Genomic DNA, 14,446 nt, shown 5'->3' with positions numbered 1-14,446 from the left:
ACATTCTTTAATAGAGACTGAATTACAAAAATAGTGTTAAGTAAAAACTGATTTTAATCAAATGTGTTTGAAAAAATAACATTTGTGTGATTTAGGAATGTTTTTAGACGCCACAATCAGCCAAAATAGTATAAGTCCCTTGTGAGTCAATGCTTTTTGCTGATTTTATAACCTAATTTTACAGTAATTGTTCATGATTATGCTGATGATACTCTAATAATCAAACATCTCGATACATTTTGACACGTTTGTTTGCTTTTAATGCATTTTTATAAACTGACAGTCATCAGCAAAGAAAGACTTGATACCTGTGGAGCCCTTGGCGCAGTGCAAACACATGTTTTTCTTTTGCCTTGTCAATGCTAATAGAGGCCATGCGGTTGACGGTTGGAGCTTGACTTCCCGGTGCTGCCCGACTGCTCGAGATCCACCACTCTGGTTGTTAAACAGCTATTCCTGTCCCGCTTGCTAATCATCTGGGTCAGGTGTGTTCCATTCATTCAGAACAGCATCAGAGACTAACAAAGGAATTAGAAAAGTGACTGCAGCAACAGGAAGTTCAATGAGCTGCAGAAGTACTTTCACTTACAGCCTGCTCACTCTTATTTACAGTGAAATGATTAAAAAAATAATAGGATGATAAATCAGAGCACCACTAGTCTTGAATTGTTGTTAATTCAAAGTCTATTTGAGTTTAGTTTCCTTGTAGACGTTGAAGCCGAAGGATTTTAAGAGAATTGATGCAAATATTTATGCAAAACAGATTTAGTTGTCTACCCCAGGGATGGGGTAGGGGACAGATGGTCCAAGGTCCCACCTTCCTTGCGAAATGCGTGTGTGTTTGTGAGGGTGTGTGTGTGCATGTATGTGTGTTTATGTTGTAATGTATATTTGGAGGAGTAAAGGGTGTGTGTACGAAGGGGGTGCAGTTAAAATTGGCGCTAAGAGGACATCCATTCTTTAACACTTTTTTGTTTGCAATAGTTTTGCAAACCTAAGAAGATTGACATTAACATATCTTTTTCTTTAAATGATCCTTTGTAATGGTCAAGAGACAAAAAAAACATGTTCATTGTTCTGTTACTCCTTTTGAGTCAATCTGAAATATTTTTCTCTTTCCATTAACCCTTTTTTTTCTTTTTTTGGGGCTTAAACCAAAGATGTGCGTGTGTGTGTTTCTGTGTGTAAACGTCTGTGGATGGACCTAATGGAGACTCAAGGCTGTAGCAGCCTCACAATAATGGCTTTAAGTTTACCTGACTGTGTTCAGAAGCTGCTGTTGTTCCATTAGAGAAAAGAGCACTAGACAAAAAGAAAAAAAGGACAGTGATGCACTTGAAGTCCACTTTGGAAAACACTGAAATCTAAAATCCAAAAGCCAAATTTAGTCGACTTTAATTTTCTTTAAGACCCAAAGAGCGACTGGAAAAATGTAAATGGAGGACCGATTAATTCAACAAAATTCTGCTTTTAGCTACTATTAGTGAAGGAAATACTTTAAAATATAACTTCTACTTAGTATTTGTTTATTTAATTCAAAACAAGATCAAAGAACAGCCAACATTCATACATTAAAAAACACACAAAGATTTTTATCTTTTTTCAACTTTTAGGTTCATTTGTCTTTTTCTACTGAATTATAGCAGGATTGATTGTGTTTAGAATCAATGTGGCTCAGACCCGAATACTACACTGCAAAAACAAAACAATATCACCAAGTATTTCTAGTTTGTATATCTTTTTATAATTGTTATAAGATTACATTGACTTTTTTGTAACTTGTTTTAGGAAAATATATCCTCTTGCTGAGTCATTTATTTTTGAAAATATCTTATTTTTTGTAACATTACTAATGAAAAAAGTTTTTTTTTAACTCTTAATTTTCCTGTAATTTTATCTTAAAATGTGTATTTCTATTCTTATATTAATTAAGCCAGAAAAGGGGATAGTTTACTATGATATGTGTGTAAATGTGCTTACTTTAAAGATATACACTTTTATAAAATAATTTTAAGACATAGTATTTCCAGTATTTTATTTCCAGGATTTTAGTATTTATAGTTAAATTCAAGAATAAATTTAGTCTTGAAATGTCAGATTATCACAACTTTTTTTAAAGAAAATAAAACAAATTCTCCTAGATCTATGGGCTGATTTTTCATTTGTTTTTCCCTATAACAAGGGAAAAGCATCTTATATTCTAAATTTTTGAACATCTTTTTATCTTTTAATGTTTGTTTTGATTGACGGATGGTTCAGTCAGCTTTGGTAAAATGAGCTCTTTGGCTTTTCATTGATTGAAGCATAGAATAGCATTTAATAGATTTTCCTTTTTCTGTGTGTTTACCTGCATGAAAGAAAGCGGTCAAAGCCAACTGCGTCATTTACTGTCTTTGTGTGTCCTTGAGTCACAGAATAAAAAGTCGATTGATCGGACGGGAGGACGCAACATCTGGAGGAACGTCTGTTGGAAGGAAGAACAAGAGACCAGTGCAGAAGAAAAAGAAGGTGAGGAGCGTCTTTATTTGTTCTTTTTTCATGTTTATTAGAAACTACAGGTCTTTAAAAGTTCTCATTTGATTTCATGAATTGGATCAGTACAAAATAATTCAAAATTATTATTATTTTTTTTAAAATCAATAATTAATATAAAATCATCTGCTGGTATAAAATAAAATGCTACCTAAACAGACAACACACTCAAGATGATTAAACACTAGAAATGTCAAAGTTTAGCAATAAAGGAAGTGCTAAATATTAAAAATTCCAAATATAAGTTAAACATTCAGAACAAAAAATTGAAACGATAAAACTCTCATGAGTTGTCTTACATTCTGAGGAAAATAATACAAATCTGATTCCCTCCTTTTTTTTTATTTCTTTACAAATCTGTTGTTAAAAGAATAAATCAAATAAAGTCACATAAATGATCTGTAATTATAAGATATTTGTTTTTGTAAATACTAAACAAAAAGAGAAGACGAGAATTGTTACTTTCTTAAATATGAAAGGAGTTAATGGCAAAAATGTTTAATTAGAAAATATTTAAAATATTTAAAATGAATTTAATGGCAAATTATGATGGCTATGTAAGTTTTTAATAGACTTTTATTTGTATCAAAAGTAATTTAATTTCTTTTGCTTTATAGTATTTAATTTATCTAAAATGGTGAAATTAGAATATTATATGATTTATTACAAAAAATGTTCATTGCAATATTTGTGTTTGATTTTTTTTTTCCTTATTTGGAGTGTCTGCCTGTGTTGGAGCTCAGGTTTGCTGTTGTAAATTTACAAAGTGTGAAGGAACAACAAGGGACGGCCCTAAGCAGACGCTTTTATTTTGTAAATCCACAGCCGATAACATGGAGGCACAGAAAACGCGTCTTGTGCTGCTTTTGGTTGCCGGAGCGGCGGTGGGTGTGGTCAAAGGAGAACGCCGTCAGTGCTGGGAGCACCTCAGCTGTCAGGAGCTCAACACGGAGAGCAGCGTGAAGGTCCAACCATCCATCCATCCATCCATCCATCCATCATCCATCCATCCATCATCTATCATCCATCCATCCATCCATCATCCATCCATCATATATCATCCATCCATCCATCATCCATCATCCATCCATCATCCATTCATCCATCATCCATCCATCCATCCATCCATCATATATCATCCATCCATCCATCATCCATCATCCATCCATCATCCATTCATCCATCTATCATCCATCCATCCATCCATCCATCCAGCATCCAGCATCCATCATCCATCCATCCATCCATCCATCATATATCATCCATCCATCCATCATCCATCATCCATCCATCATCCATTCATCCATCTATCATCCATCCATCCATCCATCCATCCATCATCCATCCATCCATCATCTATCATCCATCCATCCATCCATCATCCATCCATCATATATCATCCATCCATCCATCATCCATCATCCATCCATCATCCATTCATCCATTCATCCATCCATCCATCCATCCATCATCCATCCATCCATCATCTATCATCCATCCATCCATCCATCATCCATCCATCATATATCATCCATCCATCCATCATCCATCATCCATCCATCATCCATTCATCCATTCATCCATCATCCATCCATCCATCCATCATATATCATCCATCCATCCATCATCCATCATCCATCATATATCATCCATCCATCCATCATCCATCATCCATCCATCATCCATTCATCCATCATCCATCCATCCATCCATCATCTATCATCCATCCATCCATCCAGCATCCAGCATCCATCAGAGAACGCACATACCAATATGTTTGAACCTATGATGACTAAATGAGGAATTTCATTTTTATAATGACATTTTGTGAAAGTATTGAGCATGCCTGACTCAACTACTTAGCTAAGCTTCATTCATATTTTTTAAATATAGTTTTTTTTTTTTAATTAAGTCAACTTCGATGATTTCTGAATCTTTTTTGTCAGTATTTAATTTATCTAAAAAAATCTAAAAAACCTAAACAGAAGTACAATGATGAATGACAATATTCATGCACTGAACCTTTTTTCTTCAATGATTTGTGATCTTCACTGGTGTCCATGGATTACATGAAATCTTTCCACCTTTATCCACCTTTGTCATGGTAGGGAGAACACGTCAAAGTAAGGGGGGGGGGTCATCTGGACCCTATAGGATAGCACAAGGGTTAAATCTCTACCAACAGTGGTTTAACAGAATTACAAGAAATTAGTTGAAAAGAACCAATTATGGTAAAAAAGTGTTTTTTCTTTAAATACATTTCAATAAATCTTGTCTATTCCAGTAAAGCTATTATAATTTTATAATTCATAATTTGAAATGTCTTCCCTGCAGTCATTCCAAATTTGATCCCCTCTTGTGGAGAGTTTAGCTGGTTTCAAGCTGCAGATTTTTATACTGGGAGTAACTTTGGTTCACAAATTGGTAAATTGTTTATATTCAGGACTGATGACTGGAGACTCAGATTTGAGACACACAAACCAGATTCTGAAGCCATGTTCACACCGCCCTCAGCATTCAAATGAAAAATCCAAGAAAATGTACGTTTTGGGCTTTAAAACTCTCACCTTCACGCGTGAACGACCATTTGTGGGCTCTGCAACGCGTGGAAGGAGAATTTAAGTTAAACCAGGTTGTAGAACTTTGACCAATCAGGACTCTGGGATTTGGTAGTGATGTATGGCATCCCATCTGATCCCCATAAGGAGAAATTAATAACTGAGATTCACGACCGGACAAAATGATATAAAACCAGAGCTGTGAAAGAAAAATCCTGGACCAAGATTCAGCAGATTTAACCTCTTTAACATCTCACACAACCCTCTTCCAACTGCAGGTGGTGGACATGCGCTGGTAGACAGTAGAAAAAGAAAAAGAAGGAAATATTTATTATAACTTTGAGTTACTGAAATTGAGACTGGGCTCGTAAAATATTCATTTTTGCAGAATTAATCTTTTGGAAAAATGCCCTACAGCTCATTTCAAACTCCAAAGTCTCCATTTTTTAAATCTGAATCTCTTATCTTGAGTTTTGCTGGCTGCCATGCAGGACGGCGTCCAGATCTGCGAGTCAACCTTGAACAGGATGCCTCTCCTTCCCGGTGCTCCCCACCACCAACCTTCACCTTCATCCGAGCCTCTTTCTCTCTTCTCCATCCCCTCGCCTCAAACCAGACGCTCCTACTCCATGGAGCATTTCCGCTGGGGGAAGCCCATTGGGCGGAAACGCCGGCCTGTCAAAATCTACGGCGGCAACAGCGTGGAGGAGGAGGAGGAGTCATCCGAGATGAGGAGGCGGGAGCTTCCCAGAGAAAGCAATGGGCTGCAGAACAAGGAGGAGCTGCAGAAGCTTCAGGAAGACGGCCATGACGACGATGATGATGATGACGGCACCTATAAGATGAAGCACTTCCGCTGGGGGGCCCCCCCGGCCAGCAAGCGCTACGGGGGCTTCATGAGGAGCTGGGACGAGCACAGCCAGAGGCCGCTCATCACGCTCCTGAAGACTGTCATCAACAAGGAGGGAGAGGTGCAGAAGAGGGAGCAGTGAAGGAGAAAGGATATAAGATGTTTTTTTCAAATAAAAATATATATAAATATCCTCCAACTAAATATTTAAACTTCACTTTCTGACAGGAACCATTCAACCAGGAGCTTTATACGTTTTTGATCCTCTGATGGATCATTTATTGATTTATTCTGTCAGTATATGTCCCATTATTTGTTATTTTAGATAATAAGATATAAATCTTTCATCACACTAAGGACCTGTTTGTAAAGGCAAACCTGACTTTTTTGATGAACTTAAAATCAAACATTTCTTGGTGAAAACAAGTGTTAAATAAATTATACAACATCAAAACCTTTAACTGCTCTAAAATTAGATTATAAACATATTTTTGGTTGTACATTTCATGATTTACAACAAGTATAGAAGTCTGTCTTGTAATAAAGAAGGTTCATCATTCTGTCCTGTTTTTTTATTCTGTTTACAAATGTAATACTGATATCAACCACTTGGCGGAGCTGCAGGTTTGACCTGAAACCCAAACTCCCTTTTAGAAACTAAATAAATACAGATTTTGTTCAGGTCTTTATTAGGGTCTCATATTAGCAGCACATGTTGCTAGTCTGTAATCTAAGAGTTGAAAGAGGTCTCTCGAATCCATAATTTTTCAGGAATATTTTTTGATTCTGAGAAGGAGGGTCTACTGCAGAGATGCCCAGTCTAGTTTAGTTTAGACATTACCCCTTCAGTTCTATGACTTCATGTTCTTTATGATTTCATGTTTATCATACAATTACCTTTAAAAGCCCATTGAGATGACTTTGGTTGTGATATTGGGCTCCATAAATAACATTGAATTAATGGTTTAAATGACAACAGAAACATAGGTGTAGAAGTTTACATTTTAAATTTTAATTAGTTTGTTTTTTTACATAAGTTTTCATACACTGTAAAATATGTATATTAAAATAAAAGATTCTTGCAAACAAACAGAGTAAGAGTAAATAAGTACAAAAGTTAAATACAATAATCCATATTTTCTTCCCATAAACCCCCAGAAATACAGAGACATGAAACCATCAGATGTTCCACTGTGGTTCCATTAGAGACCAGCAGAGTCACATAAAAAGCTAAAATGCTGTTTTTTTCTGTTTCAGTTTGCTGAACATGTAAAAAAGACCTTTGACTTTCTTGTTTTGGCCCAGGAGACAAGCTTCACTGATGAACCATGACAGCAGGAGGTTTCTTCACATGTTGAACAAAGTTTAGAACACTGGAGTCTGTTTCTTCATAAAACATTGAAAACTCTTTTCTGTTAGTTGAAAATTTTATTTTAAGCAGAGAAATTACTCTTTAATCACTTCTTCTGTTAAAAAAACAGGTTAATTAAATCAATTAATTAAAGAACAACACATAGAAAATGTAAAATAGAAGAGAAAAAGCAGTCATTTCAGACAAACATTTAGCATTTTATTAACTAGCATAACGTGATGAAGATGATCCATGTTCCTGTTGGAGTCAGTGGTTTCCATAGAGACACTTTGCATCAGCAGCTCCATGCTCCAGTGCTCTGGGAGACTTTATAGTCCTGAGAGTTGAAGACTGGATGACTGACAGCTGTCCTTCCTCGCAGCAGAAGACACAGAAATCCTCATCTTCCTCCAAAACATGAGTGTGATGTGCGTCCTCATCTGGACTCTCCTCTGCTGCTGCTTCACAGGTAAAGTCCAGAGAATCCAACTCCTCTCCTCTATGAACATCCGTCCCTCTGAAATGAAGGCCACAAAAGCATGAAGCTGCTTTCTGTTTCTGTCTCTGTCTCCTCAGAGTCCAGAGGACAGGTCACAGTGACTCAGCCTGGAGCAGTGAGCTCTGCTGTGGGAGGAAATGTCTCCATCTCATGTAGGACCAGTCGGGATGTTTATGTTTATAACAGCAATCACCTTTTAGCCTGGTACCAACAGAAAGATGGAGAATCTCCTAAACTACTCATTTACTATGCTAGCTATCGACAATCAGGGATTCCAAGTCGTTTTACAGGCAGTGGATCAAACTCTGATTTCACTCTGACCATCAGTGGAATTCAGGCTGAAGATGCAGCAGTTTATTACTGTCAGAGTTTTCACTACATCAACAGTCAGGATGTGTTCACTCAGTGAAAAAGAGTCAAACAAAAACCTCCCTCATTCTGGCTGAACAGAAACTGAACCGATACACTTCAATGAAGACACACACACACCCGCACACGCATACACACACACACTCGACACATGGGCGAGGCAGGCAGGAATTGAACCTGCAATCTCCCGATGGGGGGGTCGACCACCCTACCACTGCACCTCGGGCGGCCCACACCTTTTACTATGCCACAATGTCACGAGTAACTGCATTGAAACATCCCTCTCTCTTGTTTCCAGCCAACAAAAAACAGCAACTGCCCCGAACCCTGACAGATCTAGAGAAGATCTGTATGGAGGAATGGGCCAAAATCCCTGCTGCAGTTTGTAGAAACTTAGTGAAGAACTACAGGAACCGTTTGACCTCTGGAATTGTTAATAAAGGTTTCTGTACCAGATATTAAAGTTGTTTAACTCAAGGGATCAAATACTTATTTGTCACAGTAATATACAAAAAAATTGTTTTAAAAAATCGTACAAAGTGATTTCTGAATGTTTCTCCAGATTCTGTGTCTCACTGTGGAAATGCTCCTATGATGAAACATTTAGACCCTCCATGTTTTCTAAGTGGGAGAACTTGCTGAATCACAGGGTGATCAAATACTTATTGACCTCACTGTATTTTTATGGAGAGCAAAATAATATACGTTATTTAAGGTTTAACTTGAGTTATTCTGGAATAATGTTCCTGTTTTAATTCCTATTTATGCTACAAAAGTTCAGTATTAAAGATTTAAAAGTTTAGCTTTAGTGTGTTCAGTAAATGTTGATCTTCTTCGGCCCCAAACCTAAAGCATGGTTTTCATTTAGGCCCCTGTGTGACTGAGTTTGACCCCCCCTGTAATATGAGTCTAGAAAATCTGTGCATTTTAGTGCAAAATGGCTAAATAGAAGATAGGGAACACAAAAGGCTGTTGTGAAATTTTGTGTGTGTGGGGTGGGGGAGGGGGGGGGGGGGGGCTGGTGGGGTTACTTGCCCGGGGAGTAAGTTAGTGTAGAAGCGCCAGTGTGGACAGACCTGGTGAATTAAAAATGATCCTTTGGTAATAATAATACATTTCTTAAACTACTGACTTTTAATATGTCTTTATGACGATTTCCTTTGTTTAGTGATGTAACCATTTTTTCCCAACCGTTTTAAATTTTGTGTTCCATAAAAAAATGTCAGAAAGGCAGCAACCAAGTAAGTAGTTTAAAACATTATTCTTATTATTACTATTACTGTTGAAAAAGTAAACAGCTCCGTTCTTCCACTCTTTTCTTTTTTAACTGAACATTTGCAGAATCCAATTCAAAAATATAGAACCTTTCATTCTATTGGATCAGATCTGCTGCATTAGTGCATCACCGTCTGTACTTCACAGGGATTGGACGTGCTGGTCACATGCTCTCCACACCTGCGGCTGAGGGCAAAAGGGTCATCAGAACCAGGTGTTCTTGATTGGTTGAGGTCTTTAGGATGCGGCTGAGGCGGAGCTTCAGGTTAGTTGTTGCTCTTTCTACAGGTTTGTTGGTGAAGATTCTGCTTTTAAACCAAATGTGAGGTTTTATGGAGATGTTCTCCTGTTGGCAGAACTTTAGAGGTTCCTTCTTGCTTTTTCCCCCCAGAATTCCTTGCTGGAAACATGGCGTCTGTCCAAGTAAATGAGAAGTGGTCCTGAAGCACAGAACAAAGAGGTAACTGTGAAAACACTGTCCAGTTCAGATGGAGGCTTTGGAGGTGCAGCTCTGTTACTGACAGATGAGTTTTGGGGTTTGAGGAGAAGTTTTTGCCCCAAAGGCCTCATGTGAAGCTGTTCTTCCAGCAACATGGTGGTGCCATAGGCTCTGTCTTTATCCTCAACCCTCTTTATTTGAGACACAATGTTGTGTAAATAACACAACATTTCATTGTGTGGGGCACTTTATTGTCTGGGGCATTTCACTGTCAAACATGTCATTGCAGGGGGCATTTAATTGTGTGGGGCATTTTTGTTGCATTGGGGCATTTTCCTTTTTATTGAAATTTTATTGCCTGGGGTGTTTTATCCTGTGGGGCATTTGAATGCATTGAATATTTTATAGTGTTGGGGCATTTACCTTTTTTAAAGGAAATTTTTATTGGCGTGAATTCTTTATTGCCGGGGTCATTTTTGTTGCATTGGGGCATTTTATTTTCTGGCATTTCATTACATTGAACATTTTATTGTGGGGGGGCATTTCATGTATTTGACTGTTATGTGGTTTTTTTTTTCATTGGGGCATTTTCCTTTTATTGAAATGTTATTGCCTGGGGTGTTTTATCCTGTGGGGCATTTGATTGTATTGAACATTTCATTAGGCTGGGGCATTAAACTTTATAGTGAAATTTTTATTTGCTTGAAATCTTTGTGTGGGGCTTTTGCATTGTTAGGGGCATTTTATTACCCTGAACATCTTATTGTCTGGGGCATGTCACTGCATTGAATATTTAATTATGTGGGGCATTTCATTGCGTTGGGGTATTTTCCTTTTTTTTTTTTTTTTTTTTTAATTTTATTGCATGGGGTGTTTTGTCCTCTGGGGCATTTGATTGCATTGAATATTTTATTGTTGGGCATTTACCTTTTATGGAAATCTTTATTGCGTGGGGGCATTTTAATGGCTGCAGTGTCCTTCCTCAAACGATGCTGGGTCACCGCTCTATGACCTTTTCTGTCCTCTGTGCTGTGATTCTTCTCTCTCCAGTCGCCGTGTCAGTCTTTTCTGTTCTACGCCGTTTACTACTTTCTTGTTTGGGATGTTTTTGATATGAACAACTTGTTTTCCTGATGGGGCATCTTGTCCTCGTTGATCCGGTTCTGATGAGTTCCTGATCAGTGGTGAAGTCACCTTCAAGCAGGTTCTGCTTTGCTGAAGCTGAAGTTGAGCATTAGGCTTGAGTGTTTCTGGAGTTCTTGGAACTTTGAGGTTTGGAAGAGTCCAGTTTGGACCAGATTTGAGGAAAGTGTTGCTCTTTGACTGAATTCCTGTAGGTTGGTAGTTTGACGGCTGTTTGCTGACCGGCATCAGAGGTTGTGGTTGTTCTGCTGGATCAGTGAAGGTCTGGTTTGGAGGCTCAAACAATCTTTCCTGATCTTTTGAGTCTTCCTCTTCCACTGTGGTTGCATCTTTTTGTGTATTTATTTCAGGTAGACCTACGACAGGTAAGAACCTTAAAGTGTGCTGATTCCTGATCACTGAAACCCATTTCAGTGATCAGGAAATGAAAACAATCACATCAGAAATTGTCACATTAGATTCATAAAATGATTATAAAAATTTTAATAGAACTTAATGTGTTGCTTGAGAGTAGAGTGGGAAGAAGTGACTGTAAATACCCCACCTCTGGGGAAAACGCCTTTATACCACTGCAAGGTGCACTGATATCCCAGTAACACTCATTGTACTGATGGGATGAGAACACTGGTGTGTGTGCCCCCCCCCCCCCCCCCCCCCCCCCCCCCCCCCCCCCCCCCCCCCCCCCCCCCCCCCCCCCCCCAAGTAGTGAAACACCAAATAGATTAGTGTACGGCTTTAACAAACTCATCTGGTACAGATCGGGTAACAGTCGTCTGACCCGTACCAGACGGGTGTCATTTAGATGAACCTGCACCAAAATGTTGCTACGTTTATCCATGGAGCGTTCCACAGAGGAGTCTGGAATCCATTGGACCTTTTGACGGCAAATAAGGTAAATGTTTTTAGGTTTTGACTGAAATGTGCCTCTACACTAATGGAAGTTTGAATAGTTTTTACTGAAATTAACTTTATTTTACTTTAGGCTTCAGTGACTCATCAACTCCAGAGCCGTCCTGCATCAATAAGAGCGTTTCATCAACGCTGAGGCTTTGGAGGATGAACATGCAAGTCATCTCACAGGACACTAAAATTAAAAGGTTCCACACACTTTGGGAATCTGCCATATTGTCATGGCTGAGGGCGTAAAAGGGTCATCAGAACCAGGTCTGCAGGAGGCGAGGCTTCAGGTCAGTTGTTGCTCATTCTACAGGTTTGTTGGTGAAGATTCTGCTTTTAAACCAAATGTGAGGTTTTATGGAGATGTTCTCCTGTTGGCAGAACTTGAGAGGTTCCTTCTTGCTTTTTCCCCCCAGAATTCCTTGCTGGAAACATGGTGTCTGTCCAAGTGAATGAGAAGTGGTCCTGAAGCACAGAACAAAGGGGTAACTGTGAAAACACTGTCCAGTTCAGATAGAGGCTTTGGAGGTGCAGCTCTGTTACTGACAGGTGAGTTTTGGGGTTTGAGGAGAAGTTTTTGCCCCAAAGGCCTCATGTGAAGCTGTTCTTCCAGCAACATGGTGGTGCCATACGCTCTGTCTTTATCCTCAACCCTCTTTAGAATCAACATTTAAAGAACTTTGATTTATTTTTCTTCTCAGGAAGATCTCCATCCTGTAAGTCCCTCTTTGCTTTGGCCGCCGTGCCGATCGTTGTCTTTTCCTCTTTTTCTGAGCGTGCCTTGAAGGCGTCTTCATTGGTCTAGTGTTTAGTGGAACGCTCTGCCTAGTGTGTTGGTCACAGGGAGGATGAATGCGGTAATTCTTCCCCCTGCAGGTCTTCAGGTGGTCTTCCTCTGACCTCCTTTAATGGAGTTCTTCAATAAAAACGGATTTCCACTGACTAAAGTAGAATCAGTTCAGGAATAGAAAGTGTCACATTTCAGGATTCATTCCAACAATCTTTAGATTTTAGTCTTCAGACGGTGGTTGATGCGCTCGCTCATTTAATGTTTTCTGCCATCTTGAACATTTTATTTGAGACACAATGTTTTGTGAACATCTCACCCCACATTTCCTTGTGTGGGGCATTTCATTACCATGTGAATTTTGTTAGGGGCATTTCATTGCCTGGAACATTTCCCCACGTGTGGCATTTCTTTGCATTGGGGCATTTTCTTGCCTTTAAAATATTTGTTACAATAATTTTATTGTTTGGGGCACTTTAGTGCCTGGAACATTTCCTTGTGTAGGGCATTTTCATTGCCTTGGGGCATTTGTTTGTGTTGCGGTACTTTCATTGCCATGATTTTGTTTGGGGGATTTCATTGTCATGATTTTGTTTGGGGCATTTTAGTGCCTGGAACATTTCCTTATGTGGGGCATTTTCATTGCGTTGGGGCATTTCATGGCCTTTAGGCCTTTTTTTTTTATTTTTTTTATTTTATTTTTTTTTTATTTTTTTTTGCCATGATTTATTTGGAGCATTTTATTGCCTGGAACATTTTTATTGCATTAGAAAATTTCCCTGTGTTGGCATTTCCTTGTGTAGAGCATTTTCATTGCCTTGGGGCATTTTCCTTGCCTGAAACATTTTATTGCCTTTTTAAAAAATATTTATTGCTACAATAATTTCATTGTTTGGGGCATTTGGTGCCTGTATCATTTCCTTATGAAGGGCATTGTATTGCCTTGGGTTATTCCTTTGTGTTGGACTTTCATTGCCATGATTTTGAGGCCTGTCATTGCCTGGAACATTTCCTTCTGTGGGGCATTTCTTTGCGTTGGTGTTTTTATTGGGTTGGGACATTTTTATTGCCATAATTTCGTTTGGGGCATTTCAGTGCTTGGAACTTTATATTTTTCCGGGGATTTCTTTGGCTTTGGGCATTTCTTTGCGTTTGGGCATGTTTTGCCTTGATGACTTTGTGTGGGGCATTTCATTGTGTGGGGCGTTTCATTGCCTTAAATTCTTTTTGCCTCGATAATTTTACTATTTGGGGCATTTTATTGCCTGGAACATTTCCTTGTGTGGGGCATTTTCCTTGCGTTGGGGCAATTCATTGCCTTTTTTCAAAAATATTTATCGCTACAATAATTTTATTGTTTGGGGCATTTGGTGCCTGTGTCATTTCCTTATGTAGGGCATTTTATTGCCTTGGGTTATGTGTTGGACTTTCATTGCCATGATTTTGTTTGAGGCCTGTCATTGCCTGGAACATTTCCTTGTTTGGGGCATTTCATTGTGTGGGGCTTTTCATTGCGTTCTGGTGTTCATTAGGTTGGGGCATTTTCAATGCCATGATTTTGTTTGGGGCATTTCAGTGCTTGGAGCATTTTCTTGTGTGGGGCATTTGCTTGCCTTGAGGCATTTCTTTGAGTTGGGTGTATTTTAAGTGCCATGGAACATTTCATTGTGTGGGGCTTTTCATTGCCTTGGAAACATTTTTTTTGCCATTTCACTATTTGGGTCATTTTCATTGCCTTTTTTTAAA

The 14,446-nt window shown here is 38.6% G+C and overlaps 2 protein-coding genes and 1 gene segment (V, D, J or C); 2 read left to right on the top strand and 1 right to left on the bottom strand.

Moving 5' to 3' along the window:
* The window catches only part of LOC110015840 (CD209 antigen-like protein E), a 900,664-nt gene that overhangs the window by 397,933 nt on the left and 488,285 nt on the right, over positions 1–14,446 (bottom strand). The gene's annotated exons all lie outside the window — the stretch shown is intronic.
* Positions 1,146–6,428, top strand: LOC101164777 (pro-opiomelanocortin-like). The gene is made up of 3 exons (XM_023959757.1): positions 1,146–2,508; positions 3,358–3,497; positions 5,582–6,428. The coding sequence occupies exons 1-3, from the start codon at positions 2,352–2,354 to the stop codon at positions 6,080–6,082; spliced, it is 798 nt and encodes a 265-aa protein (XP_023815525.1). The 5' UTR covers positions 1,146–2,351; the 3' UTR covers positions 6,083–6,428.
* On the top strand, positions 7,709–8,527 carry LOC101165033. The segment is given in 2 exon segments: positions 7,709–7,760; positions 7,868–8,527. Coding segments are annotated over 2 exon segments (384 nt in total).

This window comes from Oryzias latipes, chromosome 11 (assembly GCF_002234675.1).
Source record: "Oryzias latipes chromosome 11, ASM223467v1".
Classification (NCBI taxonomy): Eukaryota; Metazoa; Chordata; class Actinopteri; order Beloniformes; family Adrianichthyidae; genus Oryzias; species Oryzias latipes.
Note: the sequence above shows the minus strand (reverse complement) of the source record. Positions and strands in the feature narration are given on the sequence as shown.